General features: G+C 41.0%; 1 protein-coding gene across 1 annotated transcript in view; it reads left to right on the forward strand.

The window, feature by feature from the left end:
• The window catches only part of LOC122800290 (vasodilator stimulated phosphoprotein), a 1,035,406-nt gene that overhangs the window by 942,038 nt on the left and 67,732 nt on the right, over window positions 1–25,636 (forward strand). Inside the window, exon 15 of the mRNA XM_044073000.1 lies at window positions 22,571–22,628. Within this exon, the coding sequence (XP_043928935.1) occupies window positions 22,571–22,628 (58 nt within the window). The remainder of the gene's footprint in view (window positions 1–22,570; window positions 22,629–25,636) is intronic.

Here is a 25,636-nt window from a genome sequence, read left to right on the forward strand (position 1 = left end):
GGCACACAAAAATGTGTATGTACATTTGTCTGGATGTGTAAGATTTGGATGCATTCTTTTTTGAATGTTTGCAGTGCGTTTCACAGCTGGCCACTATGTGTTGCATTTAATTAAGTCAGTATCAGTTTGTGTGGGGAATGCTGTTGTTGTAAATTATTTTAAATTGTAGCACTTACTTTTCTTGTGTATATGCAAATTGAGCTTGATTGGCTAAATAGAATTCAGTTTGTTCACAGTGCTGCTTTTTTGCAGGAAGGCTATAGTGAATGATGTCACCCTGGATTTCTGAGTTAAATATAGCATAGTATCAAATTTCTGATGTATAGAAATGTGCAAGTGCTTTGTTTCACAGTGTCATCCTTTATGATAATAATTGGAAAAGGTGTCCAGTCCATCATCCTGATGAGTGAAGGATGGTGTAGTATATGGACAGCCGATGATTCACTTTGAAGTAGTGGGTTTCACTTTCATCATTTCTGCTACTTACCCCAAAATCTTTCAAGGTCTACAGGGAAGAGTAATATGTTCCACTCATCCTAGAGAGCACATCAGTGCATGCTTTAGGACTGGTCATGAGCGGACAGGTGATCTGCTGTGGCGACCCCTAAATGGGAAAAGCTGAAAGAAGCAGCAGCACTAGCTATTGAACGAAATTTCTTGTTGCCTTATTTGTACATAACGTAGGTTATTCTGTGTGGCTAAGATGTAGGTTCGCCTTAGTGAGATGTGTTGATTCGTCAGGGTTTCTGTGTCCTTTGAAGTCCTGAGGACCTCATGAAATAGTGAATTCTAAGCTGCCTTATGTTCGTCCTGTGTTTAAATGTCTGATATGGAGCGTGAAACCACTGCCAAAATGTGAAACAAAAGGATTAGAGATCTTATAGCGAGGATTACTTGTAATTGCTTTGGATATCGTTTAAGGTCATTGTGTAACTGGAGGTTATCTGACCTCTTCAGCTTTCGATAACTGTATTTCTGTTGTGGGAGACATGGCTATCCAGGACAGGTGACAGTCACAACATGTAGAGCTGTAGCTACTCATTTTCGTTCCTCTCTCTCCAGTTTCTACCTGTTTAGATGTTTTGAGGAACCTGCTGTGCATTTTTCTACTCCTCGTTCTTGTTCATTTCCTGTTTAAATGTAGCCATTGATAATTTCATTCTATTTTAGACAAGTTTACAGTGTATGTTACTCTTGTGGGCTTTATAAATGTACTATCTAGTGTAACCTGTGCTTGTTCTGAGAGCACCACATGCTAAAGTATTCCTGTTAGTAATCTGCTGAACATTAAACTTGTATTTTTCATGGATGACTTGCCATGTGTTTATTTTTTTTTTTTAATGGGAGACATTATTAGGAAAATTGTGTTTTACCAGACCACCTGACCAGAAAAGAGAAATGTTGTGAAACTGATTTGGTATAATTATCTGGTGCATTTTAAAGTACTTGGGGTAGTGGTGCTGAAGAAGGATGTGTGAAGCAAACTTATTTTTTGTGGATGTGATTCTCACGTAGGTGCTAAAGATAGGATTTTAGTTAGTTTTAGTGGAACATTGCTACAGAACTGCTAAGGCATTGTTCTGGGTGTATTATGTCAGAATACTGGTGAAAGTGGTGCTTGCGAATGCAGATAGTGAGTCCTAAAATGGAGAACTAGTGCACCAGTTCTGTCACATGGTTAATATACAGTTCCATTTGTTCTCTGTTAGGTTCTGCAGAATAGCCTGTGGCCCAGCTGCTGTGGGTGGGGAGGGGAGGGAGTTGTAGTAGTAGATGTTTAAGAACACTTTCCCAGTGCTCTCTGAGTGACTACACCTTTCCTGGTGTCATAAGCTTGCACTCAGGATTCATAGACCCAAATGAGACACACACGAGATGCCTAAACCCAGGATTCCCATTCTGTCTCTGTGCTGAAGTGATTCACAGTTATTTCTACCTGCTTCACCTCAGCTCCTAACTTAGCATATTCAAGATGTTCGTGTTTCACTGTTGCAGTCATTACTCTAGAGTTATCCTGCTGGCAGGCTACCCGCAGTCAGCCAGAATTCCAAAGTCTAGGTCCGGCGTCAGTTGCTGTCGCCTTTTCCCTGATGTCAGTGCGCCAGGGGTATAAAAGATTCAGCCGATGCCATTTTCTTCAGTCTTTCTTGCCGTGCGGTGCCCGAAGCAAAAGCAGTTTGCAAGTGCCGGTCGGCCGACTCCTGAGATTTTCGAATCCGAATTTCAGAACCGAAGTCTACATTAAAGCTAAGTACCCCATTGGGGAAACCTTTTTTCTTGCTCCAGACCGATGTCAAAAAAGTTAATTGCATTTCTTGTGGGAAGCAAAATACCTCATAAGGATTTTCATTCTTACTGTATTCCTTGCCTAGTCCCTGATCACTATGTTGCTAGCTGTCAGTTGTGCTAGATTTAACCAACGCACTATCAAGCGTCTGTTCGATTTTGCATTTCATTATTTTGGCCGAAGATTTAATTATATAATGCCGTCGGACCAGCCGACAACCGGAGTTTACAAAAAACGCAAGGACAAGGAAAAGGATAGGCATCCGAGGTCCAAAACCGACGATGAGGCCTCTGCTTGGCCAGTCGCCAGTTCTCAGTGAGGTGCTTTCGCAGCCCCTGGTGCCCGTTACCTCAGAGCCACAGGCCGCTTCCGACTCGCACGTGGAGCCAACTGGGCCTCTGGATACTCAATGTATTGGACACTCGGAAATCATTCCCTCAGATGGGTCTGGAGCCGCTGAGCAGGCATCAGCTTCTGAGGGTGTTTTCAGACCTACACAACTATATATTAAGCCATCTTCAGCTTCAAAGACAAAGACTAAAGCAGCTCTAAAGACAAAGAAACAAGTACAGCATTCTCCTACTCAGACTTCCATGCCTAAAAAACATATCAAAATGGCCGAAGATCTAATTACTTGGATCATCGGCTCCCATCCCCCTCCTGATAGAGGCCTATGATTCTTCTGATCAGGTTTCTATTTCCTCTAATTCCTCTTCTGAACAGGATTTCTCCATGCTTCCCTATCAGGATTCTGATGCTGAAGAATCCATTCCTTCAGCCTCTCCTCCTGAGGATTCTTTTGGGGAAACCCTGCATACCATGAGGGAGCATTTCCACTGGGAGAGCCAAGATTATTCTGAATCTAAGAAAAGGCTCCGAGACTTTCTGCTACTTCCTCAGCATAGATCCCTTGCTATTCCACCTATTCTAGACATTGTAGATGATGTATTTTCAGAGTCCGGCCTGTCCCCTGACTCTTTACCCCCTGCACCTGCTAAGCCAGACAGATACTACAGGGTCCCGGATTCTCATAAATTCCAATACAAAAACCCCGCCGCTGACCCAGAAACTATATCTCCGGGTTCCAAAGGGGTTAAAGCTTCCACTGCAAAAAACCCTGTCCCCTCTGATGGGGATTCTAGGGCTCTAGACAGATGGGGGGAAAAAGTCTACACTTCTGTTATCTTGGCTGTAAGGGCTTTAAATTGTCAGTTTCATATGCTTAAATATCAGCAATATTTAATGTCACTGCTTAAACAGAAATTGTTGACAAATACTGAATGTTCAGAGAGCAAGGAATTGCGGGATTTATTGCATGCAGCTGAACAAGTGGGAAAGCATACTTTGCAATGTGGTTATGATTCACTGGAGGCCTCTTGCAGGGCCACAGTTACAGGTTCTGTGATTAGAAGGCATGCTTGGTTAAAGGAACAGAATCTGCCTGATCATGTTAAAGCAAAATTATTAGGCGCACCATTACAGCATGACACTTTGTTTGGTACTAAAGCAGAAGAGGTGTTGAAAAAAATGGAGGATAAAGCAAAATCCATGCAGACAGTCAAGGATTTCTTACAGGTACAGCCACCCAGGTTTAGCAGGAACTGGCCTTCTAAAAATTGGTCCTTTCCAGTGTCAGACAGACCACAAAGAGGCAGATAACAGGCGTCCCAGAGGCAGATCTCAACCCCAAGGCTCATACAGGCCTAAACAATGGGGTGCTCCTACCTCCAAAAGCGGAGAAGACAAATCACAACCTTACAGGAAATAGTCCCAGTGACTTTCCTCTACCAGATCCAAGCACATTTCTTTTAGCAGCCCCCTTAGGGGGAAAACTAGCACTTTTTCCATCAAATTGACAAATGGTTACCAAAGACAAATGGGTCCTGAACATAGTGTCCCAAGGCTACAGGTTCCATTTTCACACTCTATCAAGGTCAAAAGGTATGCCAGACCTGCCACACAATCAATGGGCAGAGGCACAAAAACAAATTACAGCTCTCATGGACATGAGGGCCATTCAGCAAGTACCGCAACAAGAGCAGGGGCAAGGATTTTACTCTAGACTTTTCCTAGTACCCAGAAAGGACAAAACCTGGAGACCAATACTGGATGTGGACTGGTATGAGCGTTGAATAGAGGCGAATTCCCAAGACACAGAGACGGAATTTTGCACACAGTGCATTTGCTGCTTTTTCTTTTCTGTGTTTCATCACAATCAGCCACTTATAAGATTTTTTTACTGAGACTCTACCTTGCGACAACCTTAGTGAAAAGATGCAGGTTCTAAACTTTCTGGTGTTTTATTGGAGAAGGCTGTCAGGTCCCAGCTGAGTCCTCTTTTGCAAGTGAATCTGAGATGACAAAAGTTTTTCTCTGGGACTGACGGGAATAGTCAGTCCTCTTCTGCTGTTTTCCCTCTGGATCGCCACTTACTTGCAGAGAATGTGTAATTCATGAATTTCATGGAGTGGCCTTTTCATACTTTTCTCCTCATATAAGATTGTATGGAAGGATGGAAGGTTGTATTTGAAGTCTTGATTGAGTCCTCCACCCAAACCAGGCAGATACATTCTGTACCACTTCCTCATGCATTAGTATTTTCAAAGCACCTCAATTGTTACTTCGACATTGTTTCTACAGCCTAAAAGTTGTGCCAAGACTTGCCTTCGCATCTATCCATTCTTTTAATGGAGAGAGTATCTAAAGCTTTGGACAGGTTTTGCAGCTAATTTGGCCTTCAAGCCCATACCTAGTGTTAGTATGTGCCATCCCTTTTGTATCAGGCTGTGACAAAGCTGTTTGAGCTCCCCGACTGTGAGCTCAGGAAATCCATTGAAAAGACACTGTCTGGTTTCATTGTGCTTTAGTAATGCCTTTGACATTGTAGTAAGAGTTCTTGCCAAAAGCATTTGCTTGAACAGGATAGTCTCTTTCATGAGCAGTTCTGCCATTCTATCCTTGATGTATCCAGGGGTGGTCCTTTTCTGGGAGTTCTCATGCTTGTTGTGTCCCTCTTTGAGGAGGAGCAATGTATCCAACTGTTGATGCAGATGTGTAATGTTATTCCTGCTTCTCCTTTCTCTTGCAGAGCATCCTAAAACCACAGGTCGAAGAACCTTCATTTGGGTATTTGATTATCAGCTTAAGCATCAAGCATTGTTGCCTTCACTGGGATTGTTTGTATACAGGCCAGTTTCCCAGGTGGATATGCAGCCTGTGGGAGATCATTTCACTGTGCTCTATCATGGAGCACTGTCACTCAGGACAGGTGACTCCTAAGTGTTGCAGAAAATGGCAATGCCTTATGTTAGCTCCACCACATCAGTGTGTGCTTTGGCAGACTAGATGATCTCGTGGTACAGTTACAGAGCCTTCTGCTTAACAGAGTGGTGGATCTTGGTGCAATGCTGTTTGGCAAAGAAGGGGCTTGCTAGTTTCTCTTCCTAGATGCAGAGGTGGAGGTAAGGCCCATTCTGTACCTCATCATTTTGAGGAAGGACATCTTTTATGAGGTTTCTTCTGATGACACTGTCCTTTCCTGATACTTGCCTACATCGGTGCTTTTACATCGTTCCCCTGGAGATGTTAGATTCTTACTTGCACATTAATGTAAGGTAATCATGAGATTTCTGCTGTTTGTACTGTGGACGTGGCACACAAAGGTGGCCTTTCTTCTGCTGCCACTATCTTAACCAAAGTTTTGGTGAGGATATTGCAACAGTGTTTGAATGCTGATTGTGGGCATTTCCCATTGCTTTCCTTTGTTGTTGAATTAGCCTCATGTTAGACTATTAATTCTACTAAGGATAAATTCTCTTCCAAGTGTCATTTTTGTACTGAAACAACTCCATATATTCTCAAAGTATATGCTACCAAGAATCTCTTTCTAAACCCTCACATTGCCAGCATATGCCTGACCTACAAGGAACATTAGGGGTCTAAAAATATTGGTATGACATTTTCATGCAGATCTTCCTGTTTTTCTGTTTAGTTTTACATCTGGGATAGACAGATTTTCCTCCACTGTTTGTACTATTTTCTTTTTAATGTTCACTCCATGGTAGTTTTATTTATAATGCATTGTATTTGAAAATCTAATATCTCCTTATATGTTCTACATATTGCTTTTTTATGGTTTGCCATTTATTTTCTGGTCTTGCTTATAAAATATTTTATTATATTTGGTAATGAGTCTGATGAAGTATGAGTAAAGGGGAATTAAGACACCTTTTACTGTAGTGGGATGCCTTTGGAAATTAGATGAGCTGGATGGAAGGCTTTCCGAAGTACTGCAGAGAAATGATAGTGAAATAACAAGGAAGTATCAACAAAAGTACCTAGATTCCATATGACAGTATCTGATTGGAGAGGTGTGTTACATTTATGGTATGTGAAACTGTTTTCTTTACCAAAGTGAACTACACTATTCATAGTTAATTTGAGACCATTGTCCTTGCACCAATCGTTAACATGATGTTGGGCAGTTATGAATCGGTGGAAGATTGAATTATAGCCATTTAGATAACCATAGGCTAGGAGTGTTGGCATGAAGGTCTGTGAATTAGATGGCAAATAGAAGAGGTCCCAAATCTTGGCCATGTTGTACACCACTGGTAAGATTTTTATAACATGCAAAAAGAATAAAAATCACTTCACTAAAGAAATATGCATTTTTAAGCCCGAGGTTACAACACTATATATTTGCTTATGGGTGTCATGATTGTTCCTAGCACATTAGTAATTGGTACTCTTGTTTGTAATTGCTAATCTGTGAAAACTGGGTTTTGCACCAGAACATTAAGGTTATGGTATCACAGGGGTTTCTTCTCTCCCCAAGATGCAGTGATTTCAGTCTCACTATTTATAAATAACAGTGGTGTGGGGGAGGCAGTGTGGCTTGCTCCTGCAAGAATGTGTTTTTTTGACTGCTGTTTGTAGTATAATGGTTGCAGTGTTTTGTGATTGCACTTCTGAAGGTTGATCAGTCAGACTTTCATTAAGGAGCCCTTTTGTATTACTTATGCTGCAAATAACTGATTAGCTGTACTTTTTAATTTAACCCTATGTTCCACAAGTGTTGCAGTTTATCAGTTTCAGAAAGCCATTTTGGCCTGAATTTAATCCTATTTACAAATGTCAGTATCTGTATATCACTTCAAGGTATTCATACAACATTTTCAGGACAAGACACATTGGCTGTTCTGCCTTGTGTTGTAGCACCATGGCATAAGCTATTAGTTAGGGCAGACAGCATAATTTCAATTATGTGCATGCCTGTTACCATTTAAAATAACAGCAATTTTCCGTTTTTTCTAAGAAATAGTATTTTTGCTCTGAATTCATGAGTGCAGAATAATTATATGATTGAGATGTGTTCTGATGCTGTCAGTCTGAAAGAATGTCATGTCTGTAGACTGAATTTCCAGAGTACCCAAACGACCATATACAGTTTTAGATGCTACCTTGCAGTCATAGCTCTCAACCTCTTAGCTCAAGAAGTCTGGACAAAGCCTAAAGTAAATGGCGACAAATGCCAAAAAATAGGGACAGATTTTAAATATTACTCTTATCAACCTAAAATGTTGTTAGAAACAAAGTTTTGTATTAGCATGCATTTTCTGAAGGATATGAAGTCTGAAACTCAAATATATGTTATTATTTAGTGACTTAAATCCTCAGGTATTTGCCAGAAAATCACAGATTTTATCTGGAAAAGACCCAAAATGTGAGGCAAGGCACAAATCTGGACAGTTGAGAGGTTCGCTTGCAGTACCAGAACATTGTTCTTAACTGTTTGTTAGAAATATACATATTATGCCTCTTGGCTACAGAGTGCACTTAGTTTGGTGATGACAGATGCAAAGACATGCCCAGATCTCTTATCTTCTTGCATCGTGTTTCACTGAATGCAGGCTTCTTTGAGGGAAAGGTTCAGTCCTAAATCCAACTGTAGAAGACTTAACTATTCTAGCAAAGTATATGATTTTTCCTAGTAATGTAATGACAACTCAGTAAAGATGCTTTCAGGGTAATTCTTCATTCCCCACACAAACAGAAATTGTATACCCACCTCTGATAGCACTCATGTAATGCAGTTTGCCAGACTGTTAGATCATTTAGTCTATCACTAATCATTTCATCCATTTCATTGTCATGGGGCAAGCCAGTCTGTGTAGGCAATTAATGGGTGCAAGGCAAAGAAACTAGTCCTGCACCATGGTTAGCATTGCTGCCTTATAGATAAAACCTGCACCGTAGTTAGCACTGCTGCCATACAGAAATGTCTTCTAGTATTTCGTCTCAGTCTGAGTGCATTCTCTGTACACATCCTCCCAGTGTTTGTGGTGTGTTGGTTTTTACTAGGTGTTTCTTACCTTCCAAGTGCCTGTAGGTGTTTTTATTTGAGTTTACCTGCATACATCTTGATGGGCAAGTGCCATATCATTGTGAAATGTTAAGCACCCCTCCACCCTGCTGCCACTGTGTCATTGTGGTGACAACCATCAGCACTGTTTTCCATGCTGGTGCAAGTTGCTCACTGTGATAGATACAACCCTCTGCTGTTGTGGTACGTGTGCCAGATTGCTTAGCCACTATACTGCTATTAAAACTTTTGATGGGACTGCCATCATTGTAGTTATATCTTTGCTGATGTTCTTCGTGTTTCACTGTTGCAGTCACATTTGGGTTATCTGCTTGCAGTAGCCCTCAATCGGCGTGATTATCAAAGTCTTGGGTCCTGCGTCGGTTGCTATCTCATCTTCCGTGACGTCAGGTAAGGGTATAAAGCATGCAGCCGACACCATTACAGCAGTCTTTCTTGCCATGCGGTGCCCAAAACAGAAGCAGTTTGCAAGTGCTGGTCAGCCGACTCCTGAAATTTTTGTTTTCGAGTTTCAGAACCGAGGTCTTCAACTAAAGCTAAGTACCCCATTGGGGAAACTTTCTTGCTCTAAACCGATGTCAGTAAAAGTCAGTAATTGTATTTCTTGTGGAAAGCAAATACCTCATAAAAATTTTCATTCGTACTGTATTCCTTGCCTCGGCCCTGACCACGACGTACCTCGCTGTCGGTTTTGTGCCTTATTTAAACCACAAACTATTCGTCGTCTGTATATTTTCACTTCTAAATATTTTGGTACTCTGTTCAGTTATCCAGATGTGTCTTCGGTAAGTCACCAGACTACCGACATTCCAAAAAAATGCAAAGATAAAGACAGAGGCCACCTAGGTCCATAGTTGCCGCCCTACACTTCTCCTAAGCTAGTCGCCAGTTTGCCGGTACTCTGAGGCGCTTTCGCAGCCCCTGATACCAGCTACTTCAGATTCGCAGGCCTCTATTGAGACCCATTCAGAGACTGGTACGCCACGAGATGCTTCAACTGTGGAACCTGCGGATGTCTCTACCTTGGATGGGTCCAGAGCCACTTTGCAGGCACCGGCTTCTGAGGGTGTATTCAGGCCTACTGACTTGCATATTAAACTGACACCGTCTTTTTCTTCAAGGCCTAAAACTCGAACCTTGCCTAGGAAACAAGACGACCAGACCACATGGTCAGGCCTCTATGCCTAAAAAACAAATGATAAGAATGGCTGAAGATCTTAGTACTTTAATCAGGTGAAGCCAACCTTCCCCCTCTAAGAGACCTAGGACCAAATTTGCTTGATACTTCTGACCAGGATTTCGAAATTTCTGTCTCCTTTGATGACCAGGATTTACCCTTATCCACCTATGAGGATTCTGATGCAGAGGACTCTATTCCCTGTGCATCTCCCCCAGAGGATTTTTCTTTTGGTGAAACCTTGCATACTCTTAGGGAGCATTTTCAATGGGAAAGCCAGGATTATTCTGATTCTAAAAAGAGGCTGAGATTTCTTACTCCTGCCCCAACACAGGCCTTTAGCTATCACTCCTGTAGTGGACATTGTTGATGATGCCTTTTTCGGAATCTAACTTGGCCCCTGACTGTTCACCTCCTGCTCCCAGAAAACCTGATAGATTTTACAGGGTTCCTGAGTCTCACAAGTTTCTTTTTAAAAATCCTACTGCGGATCCTGAGACCATTTCACAGGGAACCAAGGGCATTAAGGCTACTACTGTCAAAAATCCTACCCCTTCTGATAGAGATTCCAGGGCCCTGGATATATGGGGTAAGAAGGTATACACCTTTGCAACCTTGGCCATCAGGGCCTTAAATTGCCAGTTTCATATGTTAAAGTATCAGCAGCATATTATTGGATTGCTTAAACAGAAAATGGTGTTGATTCCTGATTGTGCTGAAAATAAGGATTTACAGGAATTAATTAATGCATTCTGCTGAGCAGGTTGGAAAACATACTTTGAAATGTGGTTTTGATTCACTAGAGGCATCTTGCAGGGCTGCTGTCACTGGGTCTGTACTTAGAAGGCATGCTTGGCTTAAGGAGCAATCTTTGCCAGATCATGTTAAAACTAAATTGCTGGATGCTCCCTTAAATCAGGACTGCCTGTTTGGCAACAAAGCAGAAGTAGTTCTTAAAAAGATGGAGGAAAAAGCTAAATCTATGCAAACTGTTAAAAGATTTCTTACAAGTGCAGCCTCCAAGCTTTAGTAGGCATTGGCCCTCAAAAAATTGGTCCTTTCCTGCCTCTTCCAGGCCTTCTCAGTTCAAACCCAGAACCAGCAGAACTACCGGGCATCAGTCCCAGGGTACGCACAGGACTAAGCAGTGGGGGGCTCCCACTTCCAAATCAGGGAGTAGTAAGACCCCCCCCTCCCCCATGGCAAGCTGTCTCAATGAATTACCTTTAAAACTTCCAAGCACTTCTCAACTGACTGCTCGTTTACGGGGAAAGATTGCTCTGCAAGCAAAAAACTGGGAATTCATTACCCAGGACAAACTGGTTTTAAATCTAGTTTCCCAAGGATACAGATTTCACTTCCACATGTTACCAACCCTAAACGGTTGGCCAGATATACCCTCAAATCAGTGGGCAGAGGCTCAAAAGCATGTACTCTCTCTGTTAAGATTAGAGGCTATTCAGACTGTACCAGAAGAGGAAAAGGGACAAGGTTTCTACTCAAGACTTTTCCTGGTACCCAGAAAAGACAACTCATGGTGCCCTATCCTGGACCTTTCTATCCTAAACACCTTTTTGGTGATTCCAAAACTCAAGATGCTAACTCTTCACCAGTTGCTTCCCATGATAGTCAAAGATGCCTGGTTGGCAATACTAGATTTAAAGGAAGTCTACCTACACATCCCAGTAAGGGAATCCTGCAGAAGATACCTACACTTCAAAGCAGGCTGCATGCACCATCAGTTCTCTGTACTGTCGTTTGGCTTATCTACTGCGCCCAGGGTATTCACAAAGTGCCTAGCTCCAGTCATTGCATTTTGCAGGCAAAGAAATTTTCAAATATACCCATACCTGGACGATTGTCTAATTCAGGCAGAAAGCCAAGACATACTTTTGATTCATCTGGCATTTGTACAAAAGGTGCTAACTTGTTTGGGGTACACCATAAACGAAAATCAATCACAGATGGTGCCCTGTCAAATTATATTCCTGGGAGCAAGCTTGAACACAACTTCCCAGATATCTTTCATCACGCCAGAGAAACAAATTCATTTGACAACTTACTTCAAACTAGTGGCCACAAAAACCCTGCTTTCTGCAAGGCAAATACTGCAAGCTTTGGGGTTCATGGCCTCGTGCATTCTACTAATTCCATATGCAAGACTGCATATGAGGAAACTACAGTGGTATCTAAAAAGCCTATGGTGTTAACATTCTCAGGATCTAGAAGCAATGATTCCTATCATACCTTGCCTACGGTAAGAATTCCTTTGGTGGGCAGAGGCCTGCCATCAAAACAAGGGACTACCATTCACTCTACCCCCTGCCGCCCAAACCCTAACAGACGCATCAGACTATGTATGAGGGGCGCACATGGCAGGGAAGTGCATTCAGGGCAAATGGAACCCAAGTCAAATGCACCTGCATATCAATCAAAAATTGTTAGCTGTACAGAATTCTCTGACTGCCTTCAAGGACCACACTATTCCAGGACAATTAATGGTAAGGACGGACAACACCACTGTTATGTGGTACATAAACAAGCAGGGGGCTACCCATTCCTAACCCCTCTGCACACTAGCCATAGCTCTGTGGAACACAGCCTTGAGCTACCAAGTGCGTCTACAGGCTCAATTCCTGCCAGGAAAACGAAATACACCGGCAGACGAACTAAGCAGAAATCTAATGGACCTACACGAGTGGAAACTGGAACCAAAGACTTTCAACATGTTGATAAACAAATGGGGGGGCCCAGATATAGACCTGTTTGCCTCGCCCCCAGAACTACCAATTGGACAAATTCTGCATAAGGACTCCCCACAAACAAGCTTGGAAAGTGGATGCTGTGTCCTTCAGCTGGAAAAGTCCATCACTTTATGCCTTTCCTTCTCTGCCTCTCCTCTCCAAAGTACTACTAAGATCAAACAGGACAAACCAAGGATGGTACTGCTTGTACCAGACTGGCCACGCCAACACTGGGTACCCCCTGTTGTGCAGTGTGTCACAGCTAGCCCCATGGCACCTGCATCAGACCCCTACCCTGCTGTCACAGCAGGGGGAGCCAGATTCTGCAGCCCCATCTTCAAACCCTGAACCTGGCAGCCTGGCTAATTACCTGATATCCCCGTTACCATCCCTCAGTAAACAAGTGCTGGATGTCATTTTGGAGACAAGGAGGCCTACTACTAGAAAATCTTATGCTGAAAAATGGAAAAGATTCTGTGCCTGAAACCAAACTCAAGGGATGGCCACAGCAGCACCCAATTTACCTCAGATTCTTCAATACTTAACTGAGATGCTTCACAGGGGCCTTTCCTTTTCCTCCATCAAAATTCACACTTCAGCCATTTCAGCACTGAACCAACCCTCTTTTTTCACCCACTGCTCAAGCAGTTTCTCAGAGAGGCTAAAAACTTAAGACCACCCAGAAGAGCTCCAACTCCAGCCTGGGACTTCAACTTTGTATTAGAAAAACTCAAGTCTGCCTCCTTTTGAGCCAGCTGCAAGTGCAGAATTAAACTTCCTTTCTTGGAAAACAGCTTTCCTTTTAGCAATCACTTCAGCAAGAAGGGTATCTGAATTGCAGGCCATTATGGCAGTGGAGCCTTTCATCATCTTTCATGCAGACAGGGTGTCCGTCCGAACCAGTCCCTCCTTCATGCCCAAGGTGGTATCCAGCGTGGTTCTTAATCAATCCATTCATTTGGCAACCTTCTTTTCTAATCCACAGAATAAAAGGGAACGGATACTGCACTCCGTAGATATGTACAGACAACTTGGATTTTACTTGGACAGGACTAGACCTCAAAGGAAATCTGAACAACTGCTGGTGGCATTTGCTGCAGGGGCACAGCAGAAGGCTATTTCAAAGCAAACCATTTGTAAATGGATAGGCCATTGCATTCATTTATGCTATAAGCACCTTGGAAAACCTATCACACAGGGGATTAGACCCCATTCAACCAGGGCTGCATCTACCTCTGCATCCTTTCTCAGAGGTGTCCCTACCAGAGACATCCTAGAAGCTGCTACCTGGAGTTCTGTACATACCTTCACAAAGCATTACCATTTGCCAGTTTTCTCCAGAGCTGGCTTTGCAATGCAGTCTTTCATGGCCTTATAGCTGGTCCTAATGCTATCTAAATTCCTCCTCCCATCCTTAGCTTTGGGAATCTACCCAAATGTGATGACTGCAACAGTGAAACATGAAGAACATAGTACAGTTGTGTACACTTACCATAAATGTAGATGTTTGAGTGTATTCACTGTTGCAGTCCTGGTTACATTTGCTTTTTTGTTGGAGGTGTAACCTTGTGTGTGTGTGTGTGTGTGTGTGTGTGTGTATGTATATATATATATATATATATATATATATATATATATATATCTGGGGCAAGAAAAACTGATGTAATAGTGTCGGCTGCATGCTTTATACCCCTGACTACCTGACTGTCATGGAAGATGACGGCAACCGACACAGGACCCAAGACTTTGATAATCAGGCCGACTGAGGGCTACTGCAAGCAGATAACCCAAATGTGATGACTGCAACAGTGAATACACTCGAACATCTACATTTATGGTAAGTGTACACAACTGTACTTTACTATTCTGTCTTGCAGTTCCCTTGTGCAAGCTGAGTCGGTGTTGAAATTGTAAAAGCTGAGCCTGAATTCAGTTGTAATTCTCAGCATTTATTTAGAGGCAATTTAGTTGCACTTGCTAAAGCACTTTACAGTTGTGTAGCTACTGCTGAGCCAACTGTACAGCCCTACTTCACATTTTTGCTTTTATATCTATTATACTGTCTTACTTCATCAGCAGACCCTCTCTCCTTTCTTAATTATTTGATGCAAAAATATCTTCTCTACAACAAACCTCATCAGTGTAGTCATTACACAGCAGACAGTACATGCCTTGAAGCCACAGTATATAGCACAATCTGTAGCCAGACTGACAGCATTAGGCACTCTGAGGCAATGAATCTGTGGAAGTAGCAAGCATTTACTAGTTATGGAGGCCAGCCTGTTATCCAAGCTTATGTGCAGCACCCTCCTGATGGTCATTGATGACATCCAATTCACACAGTCATGCTAACTTTGTTATAAGCCAGCAAGTAAGCTGTCATACATTGATATCCCTGCCCAAACTTCATATGCCTCCAAGTCGCAGGTTGGTATACAGGTTACTCTACATCACACTTAAAGTGGTATCTGTGGACAAAATAGACTTTAGAAGAGCAAAATGAGGTCACCAAGATGGCAGGCAAATGCCAGTAAGGAAGAGCTGCTAAGTCTACTAACATTTTAGTCATAGGTGACTGTGTAGTGAGTCAGAGATGCACTACTCACCAGACTAAGCATGGACTTGGTGACAGTAAGCTCTCTCTCAGGTTTCAGGATCTACAGCATCACTGGGGCCGTCAAGTCCCTTCACCCAAGGTACCCATATGACTTGCCATTGGGCAGATGGAAGTGAATGACTTGAGGCACACCTTCCTGGATCACTTGGAAAGACATGACAGAGCTCTTAGAGTATGCATTTGAAGTTGGCATGAAACTAGTCCTTCACCAAGAATGATGCCACAATACAAGCACAAGAATTAACTTTAACTGTTGCAGTAGCTATTGGTGTTATTGTAATAGGTCCAGTTTATAGCATTCTGGGATGAAATTATTGATGGTGCTTCTTAATTTGCTAGAGATGCCCTTGCATCCCTACTGATGGCTTATATGTTAACCAAAATGTTTTCTTCCCTTCACTTCTGATAATGACTGAGGTTCTGGAGGGGGCAAGTCTGTATTCCTAAGAAGCCAACTTGAATCTAGACTCAAGGCAGAATAATGAGCCCATGCACTTCCATTCTACTTTCTGTCAGTAAAGTTACTGTGCCATATCAAAGCCAACTACTGTACCCCCCTCCATGTCACAAGTCAAGAAGCATATCTGAGCAAACATGATTCCCTCCCCATTGAAACTGACATTATTCTACAGGGGGATTTCAACTATCCTTTCATTAACTGGGAAACCTACACATCCAGAAATTATGCATAGTGCTTCCTAAATTTAATTAATGCATCTCTTAGATCAACTAGTTTGTGTCCCAACTAGGGGAATCAAAAGTAGTGGATCAAGTCCTCAGCAATATAAGCCCACTGTGCTCCACACTTGCCTTTTTTCAATCATTGGTCAAATCCAACCACCATTCAGTAATATTCACTTTGAGGGGAACATGCGATTTACCATCAAACCCCTTTGTCTGTAGAGACTTTTCTTAGGCAGTTCTGTTACAGCTAGCTGCTGACCTGATGAAATTTTAGCAGGATGTCTTCTTGTCAGCATCAAGGACAGCGTTATACGGTTGCTACTGAGTCTTTTCAGTTTAACTCTCTCCAATGGATTTGTGCAAGAGGTATGGAGATCTGATTTTGTTACCCCACTTCACTAAAGAGAAACAGACCTATATGCCCCACCGGCTTTATCTGTAATATCGTTGAGCGCATCATTATTCCTGTTAACAGGGACATTAGCAGTCTACAGTTCCTTTACACAAGCCTGAGTTCTTTAAAAGTAGATCCTGCTTTCAAAACTTACTACACATGTTTGAACAAGTCATTGATGCATTGGATGCAGGCAGTTCTGTTCACACTTGCCTTCAGTTGGCCAAGGTCATCTTCCCACATTCTGGCATTAACAACAAGCTAATAAAACTAAATGTAAACCCGTGCGTTACCTGCTGGATAGCAAACTGTCGTATTGCTAGAACATTTTTGTTATCAAGGCCAATGTCAAGGGTAGGTGGATGACCATGTTTGTTGATGACTGCAAACTTGCCTTTGACTAACAGATCCAGGGTTGTGAAAGTTGCTGGTTCCCACTATAGTTTACTATGTTTGATGGCTGTAAATTGGGCACTGTTTTCCACACAGCCACTGATACAAAACCATGCAAGCAAGGGCTGGAATATGCACATACATGGTGTATCAAAAACTGTCCGAAAAAAGTGCAGCATGATAGCATTTCGCAGAAAGGTTATTGTCACTTAGGCTATAAATTGCATTCCTCTTCAGACAGATGTGGTCATAAGAGACTTAGGGACTTGTCTGGAAAGCCTTCTCTATCAATGATTGTTTCCACTCCAGTCAGGAAATCCTATCTGGTCCAGGGGAATATCTTCCAAGATCCAAAGAAGTCATCCTGCCACTATACTCTTCCCTTATCAAACCCATCATTGAATACATTGGGTTTGTGCATACTAAAGATGGCAGTCATATTGCTCAACTGGAAAGGCCCCAAAATATTCAGAAAATTAAAGGTCTTAAATCATTCAGCTACCCCAATAGATTGGCCTACTGTGTATAAGAAGAGTTGTGCTACAGGTTGCTGTGAGGTGACCTGTATCTCACTTTTGAGCCATGAAAGACCCAGTCCTATTTGACCTCCTCTTTCTTCACAAAACCAGTGGCTCTACAAACGTCTGGACTAAAGACCTACATCTACACCAACAAATAAACAAGACTTGGAGAGAGGTTCCTAACTTAGCTTATTCATAGTGTATGGAATGTTACCAGTACCAGTCAAACAAAGCATTATTTTGGCTACCTTTAAGACTAGTCATGATGATTGGATAGATAGACACAAGTATGCACCAGGGTTGTCATGTGCAGCTCTACTCTGTTTGGGAGGTGAGCAGTATTAGTGCTTGAAAAGGGTGGCATGAACATTTAAGTTGGGTGTTCATGGCAAATGGAAAGAGTAAAGTATGGTGCACTAACAGTTGTACAGAAAGTAAAAAAAAAAGTGATAGAATTGTGTAGGAAAAGTAGAATAAAAAAGGAAAAAGTAATTTAACTGAGTAAATGTAATGTAAAGTACAGTGTGCTTAACACTATTGGGAGTACGGAGAGTAGAATAATATGATTGTGGAGTAGTAAAGATGAAATGTAGAGAGTAATTTTCATAGAGTAAGAAAGTTTTTTTTTTATGATAACTGGTTGGAAAAAAATCAGTGGAATAACATTTAATAGGATGTTCAAAAAAAGGTGACATCTGAAAGATGAGATGAAGTGAGACTTTTTAGTGACTAAGTTGCATCACAATTCGTTATTGTAATGTGAGACAAAACAGAATCAACCCATTCCTAAAAATGAGGCATCTACCTATTGTACAACGTTTTCTGAGAATATATTCTTTGAGAAATTTATGGTAAAAGACAGCAAGAAAGAGGATGAGGGGAGGACTTTGATAAAGAAGTGTTTAAATACAGTGTAAGTTAGCAATGTGCAGTCTCACATGTTAAAAATAAAAATTAATTAAAAAAGAAAAAGTGAGGGATTCAGGAATGAGACAGTATGAAAGGAGGACCTCAGGCTAGATGAGGAGAGGGAAAGAGATGTTCTCAGGTTATGGAACAGCAGCCTGGCTGTGTTACGTTTTCAGTACCAGAGGATACTGTGCCTTCAAAGGTAATGTGGAACTGAATGGGAGAATGTGCATGAGAGAAATGGTGGTAAATTGTCTGGTTAAGCAAGAAAAGGCAGAATTGAGAGCTGGATGCAACAGAAGGCTAGGAGATGGCATGTGTAGGAAAAGATAAACAAAGAGAAACACAGAGGACAAGAAATTAAAAGCAGCAGTTGGAGGTATATAGGCAGGTAGTCAGCACAAAGTAAGCTGAAGTGACCAAAGCAAAAGATACAGCCACAAGCCTTTGTGGCAAGGCCATGTGTGGACAGCAATGCTAAGTCAAGAGGAGGACCTAGAGCTGCAGGAGGCCATTCAGGAGCTAACACTACAAGGAGAGCTGTAGGGTAGTGGGAAGGCTGGAACACTCTGCCAAATGGATGGAGCAGAGGGAGAAAGATACACAAGAGTGGAGAGAACTTGTAAGAGGAATCCAAGAAAGCTGTGAAAGAAATCAGGTGCAGCAAGGAAGTGAGGCAGGTGGATGAGGGGGAAAGGGTGTAGATAAGAGGACAGTAGGATGTAGCAGGGTGTGATGGTTTAATGTCAATGTGGGGATATAGATATGGGTTTTGCAGATTGGAGACAGTCACCATGGGGGTTAAGAACATTGGTAAGGGATTCAGGAGAGAACACAACTGCAGTAAAAACAGTCACAGGGCTTAGATTTTCCCAGACATGAGAAATGAGCAATAGGGTAGGGTGGAAACAGTGAGAGATATCTTCATACAGATATGGCTGAGGTAATAGCAAGCAGGGCCAAATTAATGTTTCATGGGAATGCCAGGACAGGAGAGTAATAATGAAAGGTTTCAAAAGTGTTACATCTGTAGGCAGCTAGAAAGAGATGATTAGGAATATAAAGTTAGTGGCTGTGGCAGTAGATAGGGGAGAAGGGCTTGTAGTTAGTGTAGTAGTTGAGAGACCATGTGTTTGCCAGGGACAAGCTACAGCTTGACTCTGAATGGGCAGTGGTGATTAGAGCTGGGTTGCAAAGGTACATTTTGGTGATCATATCTTTAAAGTAAGATGGAAGGGGGAGGGGATGACCATGTGTCACAGAACAGAAGACCGAATTAGGCTTCATACACTATACAAAAAGAAAAAAAATGGAAGACCAAAGCAGAGGCACAGAACATGGTATCTCAAAGCATACCTGGTTAGTATTACTCTGCACTGCAAATAGGTCTAGGTAGAAAGGTGGTGGATCAGCTTCAAGCTGCGTTGTAGAAGGGGAGAGAGTAGACATTGCTTTAGACATTAAACATTAGCCAGTCACAACACAGATGGGTCATGTTAGTGCCTGACTGAAGTAGGAATTAACCTTCTAAGATGTTCAAGTCCTTTCAAAAGAAGACTGCCTGGCAAGTGATATAGGTATAGAGACAAGCTCTCTACTTATATAGGTGGTTAACACTGATTATGCAATTTATACATCATACAGTACAGTAACTACTGGGTTTGTTATTTGGACATGTGCCTATTTGAGTGCAGTGTTCCTTCCAGACCATGTAAAGATGGGTCTCCTTATTCTACCACTAGACAAGGATCTCTACTTTGAACTTCCTGCTCAAGGAGTCTCCCAAGAGATTGGAGAGTGCAAGAACATGCAGTCTTTAAAGCAAGATTTCAGGCCCAAGATCTTAAGTCAGTGGGTACTGGAGTTAAAAAATAGGCAATTACACCCTAAATGGAAGGCCTGGCAAAAAAAAATAAACTAAAGATGGAATACTGTGGATCCCAGTGGGATCGGCCATAAATCAGCCAGGCTGCATCCTCTTTCCCTCCCACTAGCCCACCCCAACAGTCCTCCTTTAAGGGAGAGTAAACAAAGGTAATCCAAAGGGCTCAAGAGAAGTCTAGTATCCCACCTGTGATCCAGAGGGTGACAGGACTAACAAGAAAGAGTATAAAGGGTAAGTCTAGATAAAATCACTTTAGCTAGCAGATGTAGGAGTCTCTCTCTCTCTCTCATACCCTCCCTGTGAGAGGAGTAAAGTCACCTTGTTGAAGATCCAGTAGTTTATTCAATTAAGCAGGTAGATGGACAAGTGTTCTTGTTCCAATACATTACATTTAACAGGTCAGTTATTTAAAGGCAGTCACAGAGAATGGTGGGAGGGTCCATGGGAGCTGACAGGAGGAAAATCTGGGAGATGGAAAAACAAAGAGCCAATCCCAAAGCTTAGAGGTTAGTCCCTTATTTGAATATTCTTGAAAGATCCATGAGGTTAACCAGCTCTGCAGCCTGTGGAACGTCATTCTTAGAAGTTAAAAATAAATCCTTTTTAACAAACTGTGACAACGGGTCTAAATTAGATAGACAAACATTTACGTTAGCGAACGTTGTAATAATCGAAGATCCTGGACCTCAAAAACTCTATTTTAGGGGGCTGTCCCCCCCCCACCCTAATTATATATACCAACTCCAAGATCGCACTACAGTGAGGAAAGGGCAAATATTCCAATCTTCACTGTACAGCGATCTCACAAAAAGCATATCAAGGTCCAGGATTTTCGATTATTAAAGCGTTCGCTTAGGTAAACTTTCGTTTATCTAATATAGACCCGTGACAGCACATTCTGAGCTACAACTATAGAACTATATTTAAGAAAACACTTTCGCCTGAGCTTCATCAGGTCCATCTAACAGAGTGGTTTGCACTTTGAACATTGAAAATGCCTGTTTTTATGAGGCTATCACCAGACTTTATTAGTCTGCTTTGTAACACTTGTAAGATGAGAGGTTTTATTTGCATCAGTAGGGCTCATATTCCTAAATGTTACCATACCTTTGATCCTGGAAAAGGTAAGCAGGCTGTGCTTTCAACATGTCTCTTCCCTCGATTTGCCATCTCTAACTGGTTTCCAGTCTGGTTTTCTGATTTTAACTCAACCGGGCCATTGTCAGGGCTTTACTCTTGTATACCATTGGAGCTGGTAAGATGCCTTAGAATACTTAGTCCTGAAGCGGGAATTTAAATGGATAAATCACCTGAAGCCAGTTTTCCTGCTGTTTCTTTATTGATGTAAGCTCTTGAGTATTGGGAATAAGATCTCTTCATTACCATTTTCTTCAATTCTTTAGCCTTTTTCTCACCATTTTAGATTTGCTGTGAAATAAAGGCGTTCATACAGTTTTTAGTATCTTAACCTTCATGGTTTTGTTAAAATTAATGCAGTGATTAACCTGCAATAAATATTCTTCAGCTGGCAAAAAGATTTTTATGTTGTAGTCACTGGCACTGTTTTGCGCATCACACAAGCATTGTTTGTGGACTTCTGAGAAGTCAGTGTGTTGCGTTTAAGCAGACACAAGCAAATAACCAATCAGCAACCCCATAAACTGGCTGGGAGGGGAAAAAAAAGAAATGGAAGGACAAAAACAGAATTGAAATGTTTACGGAGTGTAGAACCTATTGAGTGACTTGACCATACTTCTCAACTGTACAGGTTTTGCAGAATGTCATGTTTTTTGCCTCATATTTATGGTCCATTTTTCATAAAATTGTGGCTTTCTGGCATTTCATTGGCAATTCATTAAAGATTAAAGTCAGAAAATGAGTTTTGAGTTTCAGATTCATATCCCTTAGAAAAATCATGCTGACACAAAACCTGTTATTCTATCCACTTTGAAAGTTTCTAAGATCAGTATTTAAAAATTTACCTTAATTTTGGGCCTTTGTTCTCGTGTTATTTATGGCTTTGTCCAGATTTCTTATTCTAAAAGGTTGAGAGCTGTGGACCGCACCTGTAGTTAGAAATAATACTAATGACAACCGATTCAGACAGAAGGAAATTGGTGGCATAATGTTTGTTTTGGCATGGGAGCTCTTTCTACCTTGCAGCAGAACAGTCACCAGGGAGAGAGAATGGGGAGGTTGTACTGAAGCGTGAAGTGAGTAAATCTAGAGGGACTGGGCCACTGCGCAGATGAGGCTCCCAAAAATAAATCATGTTAAGTCTAAAAAAAAAAAAAAAAGTGTTTTGTGTGTGTGTGTGTGTGTGTGTGTATATATATATATATATATATATATATATATATATATGTGTGTATATATATATATATATATATATATATATATATATATATATACATATATATAATTAGATTAGATGTATGATCTTGCTAGAGAGTGACCTACTGAGAAAGGATAACCTGTTGCCTCTGTAATGTATGTTAAGCTGTAAAGTGTTTAAGTGCTGGTGTCTCACTGTTTTAAGTAGGATTGACAGGATCTTCTCTCTTTTTTTAACAGGAGCTGTTAGAAGAAGTAAGAAAGGAGTTGCAGAAAGTAAAGGAAGAGATTATTGAAGGTGAGTAAACTGGGGGATGTCAGTATTCCCTGAGAGTGATGCTGGGAAAATGTTTGATTTGCTTCCTCTCTAATTACAAAAACTCCTTTATAGAATTGTTGAAAACACACTTCTCGTGCAGATGTTCAGTTATTCAAGTTCATATGTATTTAGTCATACAGGACTGCTGTTTTCTTTTCTGCTACTGTCACAGTTGTGAAAATGTGTGGGTTGAGGGTGTTTGCATCTTCAGATGAGCTTGCACATTAAGAAGCTATAGTTTTTTTTTTTTTTTTTTTTCCTTTTTACTGTGCTCCATGTATGCTTTGAATCCATCTAGGAATGCTGTCTTTCAAGTCAGCACTTGCATTTTTTTTCCTTTTCCCATTTCCTTTGCATAGTTTCCATTTGTACTCAGAAATATAAGTAAACTGAAGCTTTGTGGTTGAAATTGGATTTGATGCACTCAATGGTGAAATCACTCATCACTTGAAATTTAGTTATTTGGACAAGAACCACATCAGTGTATTTCCCTTGTAAATGTTTATAATCTTATATTTTAAATGCATCTAAAATACCATCTTGGTGGCCTCTGTCTTACTACTGAAAAGATTTGAGAAAAATCTGAATAATACAAAATATCTACCACTATGGGTTTCTCCTGGAATCTTTTTTGTTGGTTATTCCCTAATCATGCAGTTCTTGACTTGTGATCAGAGATGGAAATCCATTAATTGAATTGGATTTTGCCTTGGTAGTTGGAATATTTTAGCAGTACGATTTCTATTTCTACAGCCACTTTTTTTATAAGAAGTCAACTCCAAGTAAGGTAACATAGTTTTAGACAAGAACTGATTCTGCAAATTAATGCAAGTGTCATTTCCAAGGCTCACAGAATCTCTTTATTTTTATCTACCAGAGGAGAAGTTGTGGATAGTATTGAAGGATTTTATCTGGGAGGAGATAGCAAGAGTCCAGTGGGATAAGATCCTTGCAATAGAACGAGGTAGTTTGGGATTACCTGATTTGAAGGGGTATTTCAGAGCTGCACTGTTAAGGCTGCTTTACATAGCACAAGTGGCAAGCTATAATTCAAAGCGGAAATGGATTATGATGAAATGGGGGGAAGCTCAAGAAACAAAGAGAGACTGGGATTTTAGATGCAGATCCATAAGGAGAATAACAATAACCATAGGGAATATTATATTCATAAAGTAGCAGAAAGTATTCCAAGAACTAAGCCAACACAGTAATGTAGAGAAAGAAGATCCTGACAGTAGAGATTGCTGAATTAGGGATTCAGACTATAGGCAAGCCGGGGGCTGGACTTTACTGGAGAAAAATGGCAAAGGAACCCAAGGTATTGAGAGCAAATAGAGAGGAAAAGGTGGGAACAGGGAAACAGTTTGAACTACAGTCTAGAGATTGATATCCTTGTCAAGGATTAATTTCAGAGTATAGGCAAAGAGCAAGGAATAGGGGGGTCCTAAGTGAAAGGCCAGCACTGGTAGAGTTTTTATTATATAGAACAAAAGCTGCTGTTAGAAAAGGAATAATTAGTAGAGCATGCAAAATATTGCATGATAACTATAAGAATCAATCAGAGAAGGTTAGAAAGGGTTGGGAAGAGAGACTGGATAATCAATTCACAAAGAGTCAATTGAGGGGGATATATGTATGACTTCCAAATGTGCAACAAAGTCTGGAAGATTTAGGGTCTTTGTTTGGAAATGTTTACATAGATATTTTTATACCCCCAGTACTGATTCCAAAGAATTTTTTCTAAGGTAAATAGCAAATGTTGGAGGTGTGATGGAGAGGAAAGATGCAACTGGGAAATATTTCTTGAGTGTAATGAGTTGGAAGATTTTAAAAATTCCCTGCAGACTGCTCTATCGGAAATACTAGGTGAGCAATTGGTGTAACCAAGGAAATTATTTTTTGAGCTATGATACAGAATCTAAATTGCTTAGACATAGTAAGGCCTTGCTGAGTCTAATTATGGTGGCTGCTAAAAATCATTTACTAAGAAATGGAAATCAGCATCTAAAACTGTACTAGAAGTAGTGAATATAATAACAAAGATAAAACAACTGGAAATGGGACCTTTAGAAAAGGGTAGGAGCAAATTACATAGAAAAAAATGGGAATTGTGGGAATAATACATGCAAAATAATGTTTTGGAGGAGGAATGATTTTTTAAAAAAGTACGATTTGAATGAGCTATGTAATGTTTGACTGGCAATAACCGGGTAGATTATAAGTGATGTATAATAATTGCAACTAAAATATGTCAGTATGGTTTGTTTACATTTATATAAATGTATGAGTGCCTGTGTCATAAGTAATAATTTAAGGTGCTTGTTTAAAAAGTCATTTGAGCAAATCTGTCTAACTTTAAATTGTCTGAAGCAAGACAGCAGGCTATTTCCATGGTAGGTCAAAGCTACCCAGGTGGCAAGACCTAGTGTAACGTGCAGTTATGATGTAGTGGAAGCTTCATCCAGAGTAACTGCTACTGTATTTCTTATCGGAAGATTTGAATGGCTTTGTTCTCAGTCCCTTCCTGTGGATATTAAAGGTAAACTTTTGGATTCCCCTCTTAAGAATGATTTGGTAATTGTTCCTTGAGACTGCAAGCTTGTTTAAATACTTTGCAAGAACAAGTGAAAATAATGCAAGATTTTAAGCAAATCTTCCTTACCTCATTTACCAGGTGTCAGAGGAACTACCCAACTAAACCCGCATCCCTTTCTCCCAGATACCCTGGGTTTACACAAAAGGGCAGAAAAATGCCAAGAAAAATTACAGGATAAACCTGCTTTAGAGACTGCAAGTCTGGGAAAACTTTCTATACAAATCAGTAACTAAATTAGAACGCTCAATGCAGGCACCAGTCTGGAAGTCTGGAATTTCAGAAAAATAGTACTGACAAAATAAATACTTTTAAAAATAAAATTTAATAGGTTGGGTGCTTTCATCCCTATCACAAGGACTTCATCAGAACATCACAAATCTGGGCTTACCTC

Source organism: Protopterus annectens, chromosome 1.part0, assembly GCF_019279795.1.
Source record: "Protopterus annectens isolate FY-2018-M chromosome 1.part0, PAN1.0, whole genome shotgun sequence".
NCBI classification, from domain to species: Eukaryota; Metazoa; Chordata; order Ceratodontiformes; family Protopteridae; genus Protopterus; species Protopterus annectens.